The 9603-nt window shown below is 35.5% G+C and overlaps 1 protein-coding gene across 4 annotated transcripts; it reads right to left on the bottom strand.

The window, feature by feature from the left end:
• Positions 1 to 1308: 1308 nt before the first annotated feature.
• Positions 1309 to 9353, bottom strand: LOC119640934 (E3 ubiquitin-protein ligase TRAIP). 4 transcript variants are annotated; one of them, XM_038039298.1, is made up of 9 exons: positions 9319 to 9353; positions 3509 to 3649; positions 3237 to 3452; positions 3109 to 3178; positions 2838 to 3028; positions 2672 to 2764; positions 2126 to 2183; positions 1688 to 2062; positions 1309 to 1615 (listed from the first exon to the last, which is right to left on the bottom strand). In XM_038039298.1, the coding sequence occupies exons 2-9, from the start codon at positions 3622 to 3624 to the stop codon at positions 1355 to 1357; spliced, it is 1380 nt and encodes a 459-aa protein (XP_037895226.1). In that variant the 5' UTR covers positions 3625 to 3649; positions 9319 to 9353; the 3' UTR covers positions 1309 to 1354. The 4 variants fall into 4 exon arrangements, with proteins under 4 accessions (XP_037895226.1, XP_037895227.1, XP_037895228.1 ...); XM_038039299.1 differs by lacking the exon at positions 9319 to 9353 and adding an exon at positions 4240 to 4250; XM_038039300.1 differs by lacking the exon at positions 9319 to 9353 and having other exon boundaries at positions 1688 to 1867; positions 1928 to 2062; positions 3509 to 3970.
• Between the last annotated feature and the right edge of the window lie 250 nt (positions 9354 to 9603).

The raw sequence follows: 9603 nt of genomic DNA, 5'->3' as shown, positions 1-9603 counted from the left end.
TCCCGCTCTTTTGGTGTTAAACCTCCCTGGATTTTGAAAGACTGCTCTTTTGACATCTCACTGTCTATGCACAAGAAAGAAGATACTCCAGATTACGTCTTCAGGAATCTAATAGCTGAAAAAACCCAAGTATTGGACAATACTGGTTGGAATCTTTTCTACACAGACGGCTCAAAATCTCCTGGTCTGCCTCCTGCTTGTGCGGTGGTAGATGCTACAGGACGGGTTCTTCTCAACCACATATTTCACGAAAGCACTTCAACTTTCATAACCGAAGCCAGAGCTATCCTTCACGCTGCCAACCTTGCCCATAAAAACAAACTCAAAACCGTCATTGTTACTGACAGTTTGTCCGTATTACAAGCTACCCGGAACCCTTCGACTTCGAGATGGAGCACCATCAACAAATTAAGGAATATAATTACTACACCCGACGAAAAAATTAAAATGTTATGGGTACCAAGTCACATCGGTTTACTGGGAAATGAGCAGGCTGATCGAGCGGCAAAGTATGCTGCTTCTGCTCCTCTAATTAAGGATGATGTCATGGAAAAGTTGGATCTTCAAAGATACATTGGAAGAAAAGATAAAGAGAAAATTGCAGAAGGAAATTTACAATACCATCATCAACACTACTCTTGCATTAACCCTCAATTAACTCCACCTCTATATCCAACAAATGTTGAGAAAACCAAGATCCAAACATTTTCGAGAATTCGCCTTGGTCATACAATTGCAACTCACCAATGGATCCTGAAGAAGTCTTCTCCCCCAATCTGCTGTTGTGGACAAACTCTTACTATAAAGCACATTCTCTGCGACTGCCTCAACTTTTCCTTGGCTAGAAGTATTGCATTTGGAACGATTAACCCTTTGAACATTCTACAATCAGCTTCAGAACAGAATATCAATTTAATATTTTACTTTATTAATACTGCTAAGCTTATTATCTAATATCCATTTATTTAAATTAGAGCCGATAGCCTGTGTTGCTAGTGCTCAATGTCTTTTTTTTAGTCTAAGAATTCAATTCATTAGTCTAAAATTAAAATAATAATAATAATAAAATTTTAAACTGAAATGTCGCATTATGTAAAAATATTTTTTGATTTATTCAAAATGTTCAACAATAATAAAAAAAATAAATATATTGAAACTACAAATTTCTCAGTTACTGCTTTTTTTAAGTCTAAGAATTTATTTCATTAGTCTAAAATTATAATGATAATAATAATAATAATAAAACAAAATTATTCTATCTTAGCGGAACTTTTTTAATGTTTATGAATCTTTTTAATACACAATTTTTTTATATGAATAAGCAGAAAAAAATTATATAAAATTAATAGAAATATTATTTAGTGACTTTAAAGTTGCGCAGACAGCGGGTCTTTAAACGTTTATTGACGTTGGAACCAGTTGTGCTTGGAATATTTGCGTCCTCTTTGGTTACTTCTTCAATTATTATACCATTCACCGATTGCTCGAATGGATTGATGCGTTCTGATCCACCAAATCCGTTGGACACAAAATTGGAATCTTTTGTCTGAATTATACTGGCACCATTAGCAGCGGCCGCAATAACCCCGATGCGAGGCTTTTTAAAAATTGAATACTGCAAATATAAATCATAAAATAAATAGAATTTTACTGCTGCTATCAAATATTAAGGAAACTATTAATAAACCTTTTCGCTAAGTTCACTATGGCATTCTGATTTGTTTGTACGTTTTACCGGCGAGATTTTTAGATTACCCAATTTCGTGGTAGTCACCTTAGTGGCTCCTTCGCCAGCATGTTTAAGCAGAGGCATCAAACCCACACTGCTAGCTTTTATTTTCAAATAAGGAGAGTGCTGGTCTTCGACCTTTTTAAGTGAAAATACATGGAATTGTGGTATAATTTTTATAAAAATTTGGAAGCTTACGTTAACAACGATAGAACACTTTTTTTCTTCTTTATGGCACGGAGAAGGCGAAGGCAGCATCGCAGTATTTAAACCTATGCTAATATCTTTTACACCATTTATATTGTTCACTACAGGATTTTCTAAAGTTTTAACCTGCAAGAAATGTTTAATTAGAATCTCTTTATAAAACCTTAATTCGCTTCCGGCGCTACATACCTTTTCCTTTAGTTGATAGTTTTCGCTTTCCAGTTGAGATATACGCTCTTCATGATTTCTATGCAAGAAAGTAAATAAGGTAATGAAAAGTTATATGTTGAAAGATTATGTTTCATTTTTTGTGAAAATGTAACAAGGTAGTGAGAACCAATTCAATTTCCTTTTAATTTGAGCTGTGCTATATTTTAACGCTGTAATTTCAGATAGCTCGTGAGCAGATGATATAAAAAAGGCATTGGAATGCACCACACGTAGTATATGCTTCTGTTAACAATACAACAAGAAGCAAGTTTTCCGATAAGTTTTAGACGTTTTTCTCTTCTTATCAAATTTTATTGTAGAATTGTTACTGAAGGAGACGAGAAAGACGGACAGTTGGATAGGCAAGTTTAGATCGATCCTATCTGAAGTCATTCTGGGTGTTGTATACATTCACGCAAACCATTAGTTTAGTGTGTGGAAAAAGTAAACGTAGACTTATTATAGAGTATGGTGAGCTGAGATAGTTGGGAGATTGCATTAAAATGGTTTCATTCCAATGCTTACTTTTTTGTTTCTGTCTGTTTGTGTAAATCAGTTTGTACCACCTTCAAAAGATTCCGCATATCAGTTTTTTTATGCTCGCATACACGTAATTCTCTGTAAATCAACAAACGAAAACAAAGAAATTGAATAGATTTTAGTATTTTTCGCTTTTTCATTTTTTTTTTACCGTTTTAAAGTTGCAACCCAAGTTGCTAAAGTCTTAATATCATTGTTGCTGTTTAGCAGCTTTTCAGCTTCGACGGAAGAAGCTGTAAGTAAAGTGTTGATGCCCTCCATTGTCTCAATTTGATTCTTAAGTGCCTTGTTTTCTTTGCTCGCATCTTCCATTGCTTTAACACGGGATTTAAGCATTTTTAACTGAAATTTACATTTTGTTAAATATTCCCATTTTCTTATATTCCTTCCCTTGTCTGCTCTCAAGTAACAATAGTTCATACCTGCTCCGCGTAGCTTGATATCACGAAATCTTTATTTTGTAATTTTAAGTCGAACCCTGTTATGGTTTTCCTATTTTTATAAATATTTTGCCATAATTCGAAAAATATTTTATATACAATCAACTTACATGCACTTCTTTTTTATATCATTTAAGGATTTTATCTGATCATTAGCAGTTTTTAATTCAGTCTCTTTCATCTTAATTTGTAGTTTTGCATTGTCCAATTGCTCTTGCAATGATCCAATGTCTATACGACTCGTGTCCAAATTCGCCAAATTGAAATATACACGTATTATACTGCGCTCGGGGCACTTATTACGGCACTGAGGACATGTCTTTGATCTAAATAAAATTTTTTACAAAAAGTAATATTAAGCGAAATTTTTATCGCTACCTACCTTTCTAGCCACTGTCCCAGGCACGTGAAATGAAACATGTGTCCGCATGTTGTAACATAGACTTCATCGGATGGTGAAAACAATTCAGTGCATATAGCGCAATTTAAATTTAACATCTTTAATTAATTAATAGGCATTAAACTTAATAAGACGAAAAATAAAACAAAACAAAGCAAAACAGAAATTTAACAAATCAAATATATCAAATATGTGCGGTGTGTTATAATGATTTTAATTCCCGTTGTCTCGCTATAGTTGCCAAAGTTAGCAATTTATTTTTCAACTTGTGATATGATTAAAGTTCATAGGAATGGGGAGTTCTAAACGAATCTATTGTATTGTAAGATCAAAAGAATGAAAGAAGTGATTTTATTGAAAGAAAATCTCTTGTTCTGAAATGTGGCGAGCTTTGAAATTGATAGTTCGGGTCATAAGTGTAGTGGGTGCTTGTACATCCACTAGACTACGATCGACAATATTCCTATCGCTTTCTCCTTCCTCATTTCCTTCTGACGGTCACCAATTTTTTTTTTTTTTTTTTTTTTTTTTTTTTTTGTTTGTTTAGAGATGGATTGGACCAGTTAAGTTAATGTTAGATCCATAATCCAGAAACGAAGTTGAGAGCGATTGATGAAAAAATTTAAGCATAGGTAGACTGATGTGGCGGAGTGTTCGCAATGAGAGGCTCTGTTCCGCTGTCAATCCATAAGTCACCGTCCTTGTTACTGTACTGTCAAGATCCGGCTAATAATGCCGATAAAAGAAAAAGTGTAGGCGATTCGTGATTGTAATAGAAATACTAAATGTAAAATTAGAATGAAAACTCAGCTGATTTGCTAAAGGCAGTCAGTTGCTTCAAATGCCTAAAGTTACCAGCACGAAAAATTTCATATAGATTGTTATACAGGTTAAATATACTGAAAGATTGTCTAAGGATGTCAAACCTCCTGCACTCAAAAATAAGGTGCTCGGCAGATTCAGTAATATTGCAATCCTCACAGATGTCAGAGGAGGAGACTTTGATCATTTTAAAATAGACCTTGTCGTAGGTGTGATTACTCATAAGACGGTGAAGAACTTTAAATTCCCATGTTGTGAATTTTCCTTTAGGTAGAAGCGTGGGTGTCAAAAAAGGGTAAATTTTGTAGAACAGCCGGTCACTTCATTTTTCAATACTTGTGTCTTTTAAAAGGTTGTAGATATCGAAGACATACTTATTGAATGGGTCTTTGTTCTTGATTAAAATTAGAGCAGATTTGCTGTCAGAGAAAACTACAAATTTTTTCAGCTTAATTTCAGATGCGTGGATGATTGCTTGTCTGATGGCCAGAAATTCAATGAAAGTGGATGATAGTTCTTGTAGAACTTTAAATTTTCCTATAAGTAAGTTTGGGTATTCAATAATTGAAAAACTAGAGATGTCCGAATTGATAGATCCATCCGTTGCGTATATTTTGAAGTAATTTTCGACGAAGTGGTTAAGTTTTTGCAGACAAGCGATTCGAAGACAAGACCCTGATCGATTTTTTTTTGAGTTGGTGATTGAATTAAGTAAGTTTAATTCAACTACGCATTTATCATGAATAATATTATTCCAGGAGGGTATTGAGTTAACTTTATTGAAGATGTTACTGAATTTTTTGAAGCAGTTAGAGTAACTACTGATGACATGATTGTGTCTGGAAGCGACCTCGTCAAAGAAGGCAGGTTTGAAGATTTTTACCTTGAGAAGCTCTTTTGCAGTTACAAGATAAATTCTCTTAGCAACGGCGAGTTCATAAGAGATGGAACGTAAAATTGATGTTGGTGTTGAGGGGGACAAACCGGTACAACGTCTTAGGATTGAGTGTTGAAAGGTTTGTATTTTTTTTAATGTATACGCAGGAGTGTTACACGATGTAGAGTAGGGATATTCAATTTTGGATCTAACAATAGATTTGTAAACGTTTAATGCTTTCCTAGGTGGAAGTCCGGTGTGAATGTTGGTCAGAAGTTTGATGACATTTGAGCCTGTGTTGCAATTTTCGAGGCTATCCTTGTAATGCTCATGCGTGGTTAAACTTGAGTTGATTATTCTGCCCAAAAATTTAAAAGAGGAAGACGGACTGATTTTTATACCATTGATTGTAATGTAAAAAATTTTTTTGGGACCCTTAGCAAAGCGAACGGCTTTTGATTTTTCCGGGTTGAAAGTTAGATTTAAGTCTGCAAAAAGTTTGTGAAAAAGATTGGCTTTAGTGTCGAGGTTACGGACTGCTTCCATTAATGATTTTCCAGCAGAGATGATGAGGAAATCGTCAGCATATTGAAATAAATGGGTAGAATTGTCCTATAATTGATGTAAACCGGCTGTATATAAATTGAAGAGAACTGGGCTGAGACAGCTACCTTGAGGTAAGCCTCCACAAACTTGGACTGTATGTGAATCTAATACGAGAGTTCTCGAGGAAAGAAAGTTGAGAACCCAATGCCTATTTTGTGTCGGGATTTTAAAATCAGATAGAATTTGGTCCAGTTTCGCTAAGTGTACACAGTCGTAAGCTTTATTAATGTCTAAGCAAAGCATGACTACCTGGTTCCCATTTGCTTTTTCATTTGCAATTGTGAAAAGGACTTCATTAAGGCACATACCGGTGGAGATATTTTTTTGGTAAGCAAAGGACCTTGACGGGAGAAGGTGTGAGTGATTCAGGAATTTTGTTAGTCTTTCTTTAATCATTTGGTTGGTAATTTTTAGAAGAACAGGCAAGAGGGATATGGGTCTGAAGTTGGTGAATATTTCAAGATCTTTTTCGGGTTTAGGAATGGGCACTATTTTAATTGTACGCCAAACGGTGGGAAACGAGTTGGTCATCCAGCGCTCATTTATAGCAGATAGCAGGGTTAGAAGGCTTGGCATGGGAAGGACCTTTATCATTTCATATTTGATTCCGTCATGGCCTGCTGCTGTGGACTTCTTTTTCGACTTAAGGACGTGTATGAGTTCATCAAGGGAGAATGGAGAGATGTTTTCCATCCGAGAGTTAAGTAAGGAGGTTTGGAGACCACATTTCGAGGGAACTTGAGCTTTCAGCCATTCAAGGTAGGATTTGTTGTTGAGATCATCCCAGATGGGGTGCTTGTATTTCTTTTTTGTGGTGCGATGACCATTTAAAAATTTCCATAATGGCTTTGTATTGCTATTTGAGCATAGTTCTTCGATAACGAGGGCTCGATGGCATCTTTTGGCTTTTCTAGTCGATTTCTTCCATTCTTTTTGTGATAACTTGAAATCTTCAAAATTAGAAATATTGGGGTATTTGGAAAATTATTGTTTAGCAGCCTGTAATCTACGGAATTGTGAAGTGAGCAGCTCGTTCCACCAAGGTTTTGGTGAGTAGGAATTCGAGATTTGGATGTCGGATTTGGCGTTAATTATTTCTTGTTGAAATGAGCACTGGATAGATTCGACCTGTGGCTCAAGACATACGTGAACAAGATTATTTAGGAGTTTTTTCCTCGAGATAAAGTCATTTATCTTGTACGAGGTAATAGAGGTGGCATTAAAGAGAATAGGAAGGTGGTGGCTGTTTCCCAGGAAAATTTCTTTTTTAACCTCCCGTTTGAATGTGAGATGGGTTGCGTTAGTGAAAGTAAGATCCAACACGCTACCACAATTGTTGGTCGTAGAGTGAAAATAGGTTGGTGAATTATCATTCAGACAATAGAAGTTACTAGCTTTAATGATTTCTTGCAAGGCTTTGCCTTTATTGTTTGACACGGAGTCACCAAAGCAAGGGTGTCTTGCATTGAAATCTCCTGCAATTATGACATTGTGGAAACTATTGAGCATATCACAGAGACGATTAAAGTCATCTCGGAAAGATTGAATGGGGATGTTGGGCGTGAAATAGCAAGCAGCAATGACGATATTAGGTTTTAGACAAGAGGTTTTGATAATGACTATGTCAGCAGTCGATTTAAATGGGATTTGTTTGAAGGATATGCCTTTTCTGGCAAGGATGGCAAAACCTCCATAGCCGTCACTTCTACATTTATAAGCGGAGTTGTAATTTGAGATTTTGAGATCGGAAATTTTTTCATCGGACAGAAAGATTTCACTCAAGATGGCGAAATCAGTACGGTTGGAATTTATGAAAAAATCAAGAGAATGGGCTTCAGGCGTTGATGCTTTGTATGTTATACTGTAGGAAGGACGTCATGAGAAATGTTAGAACATGATAGGGCCGACTCAGATGTACCTTGTTTTAAAAGATCAAATTTTGATTTAAGGGAACTTATTTCTGTTTGGATGGTTTTAAGCATGTCTTCTTGAGAAGAGATGGAGAGAATCCTGAAAATCTTTTCCAGAATTATCTCCATTTCAGTGGATTTATGGTTATTGACGAAAGTATGCTTTTCAGGGGGCGGGGTAGGTTTTTTTGGCTCCTGCGACTTGTTACTGTGAGTCGAGGGCGTCTTGAGAGACATTCTGTGCAAGGACTTGGGAATACTTGTTTTATTTTTTAAAACTGCATTGAAGTTTTTGTTAATTAAAATATTATTTGTATCAATAGTAGGGTCTCTGATATTGTTAGGAGCATTGCTGTCCTTCATTGCTGGGAAGTTTACGTCATAGTTTTCAAGTAAATTGTATGGGTTGTTAGAGAATTTCTCTTTGTATTCTCTAAAAGATAAATTCTGGATGGTTAAAATTTTTTTTAAATTTTCCTCTTTCTTTCTTTTTGGACACTCTCGAAATGTTACGTTGTGGTCCAGCGACCCGCAACCTAGACATTTGATTGAGAGCCATGAGTCCGTAGGACAGGCCGGTGACTTGCCACAGTTCAGGCATCTGCTTTCCTTACTTTTGCAGAATTTGGCGATGGGTCACCATACTACACGTGACATCATTTAAGTGATTATTCTACTGCATCAACAGGTTTTTTTTCATATGGAGACACTTCCAAAGTCAAAAACTTAGTCTATCTCTGTTCAACATACAAAAAAAAAAAAAAAAGTTTTTTTCAGTTATCGAATAAATTTTGTCGAAAATTGTCTACGCAATATTAATTTTAACAATAGCAAAATGAACCCAGTTTCGAAAAAGAACGTATATTATAAACACTGCGAATATTTCAGTTGTGTCAAAAAATAGTCGCTGGAAGCCAGATGCGCTTGGGCGCAAAGTAAAGATTCTCGAAAGTAATTATTATGTCTTTTTCCAGAACCCAATTTCAAAGGAACGGAAACCTAAGTTTCTTTTTAGACATTCTTTCGATACTTTTAAATTAAGCCTCGTCTTTCAAATGATATTATAAAAGAAATATTTTGATGTCTTCCTGCGGGAGGGAGCTTCGCCGAATTGAATGGTAAATATTGTCATTCTTACAATATCTAACAAAGATGCATATCATCCTTCTCCAAATGCACTGCTCGTCTCTAAAGTCAAAAACTATATCATAAAAATTGTGAGGTCTATATGGAATACCAAAATACGTCGCCTTACTGTAGACAAGTAGACGGGCAGATGATGGATAGCACGAGGAGGATGTATTGTAAAACTTTTGGGCGTTACATGATTCCGTACAAACTTAATATAGCCGGCGCCCGCGCCCATGTGATACAGAAGTGCCTCATTATTTCTAGTGAGTACTCTTTACAAAGTTGTTACAGTAATTGTGCTCACTTTGATTATGTCGGTCCCTTGCTTTCATAGTTGTTTACGTCGTACCCTGGTTCTTTAGTCCGATTTTGCAAGAAAAAAGTTTCCTTAAAGAGAGCTGCGTCTTACATACATAAACGTTTCAGTTATTACAGTTATTACATACCTAAACGTATCAGTCTTTGCTACAATGAAATGCTTGGTTTATAACCACACCTTTTGTTGCACATTGAAAAATCTTTTATTTTTTTTTTTTTTTGGATTCTTGACAATCAAAAGCAAAATTTTTCAAACGATGATTTTCCTTTTTTTGTTTCTCGTGTGCTCAACAGCTGACTGTCTCATATCGGTCAAATTATATGAAAGCGAAAAGCTCGCATTTTGCGTTGATTGTTCATAGTTGCATTTATAAGAAAATAGAGCTGTAATAGAAATATAAAAATAAAACATA

The sequence above is a fragment of the Glossina fuscipes genome, unplaced genomic scaffold (genome assembly GCF_014805625.2).
Source record: "Glossina fuscipes isolate IAEA_lab_2018 unplaced genomic scaffold, Yale_Gfus_2 133, whole genome shotgun sequence".
In the NCBI taxonomy this organism is placed as follows: domain Eukaryota; kingdom Metazoa; phylum Arthropoda; class Insecta; order Diptera; family Glossinidae; genus Glossina; species Glossina fuscipes.
The sequence above is the reverse complement of the archived record's forward strand: the minus strand, read 5'-3'. Positions and strand labels throughout refer to the sequence as shown.

Excerpts from the sequence above, each read along its gene's own strand:
- LOC119640934 (XM_038039298.1), bottom strand. The coding sequence starts at position 3,624 with ATGTTAAATTTAAATTGCGCTATATGCACTGAATTGTTTTCACCATCC. Across the intron at positions 3,029-3,108 it reads TATCAAGCTACGCGGAGCAG|TTAAAAATGCTTAAATCCCG; the intron begins GTATGAACTATT and ends TGTAAATTTCAG. Across the intron at positions 2,765-2,837 it reads TGGGTTGCAACTTTAAAACG|AGAATTACGTGTATGCGAGC; the intron begins GTAAAAAAAAAA and ends GTTGATTTACAG.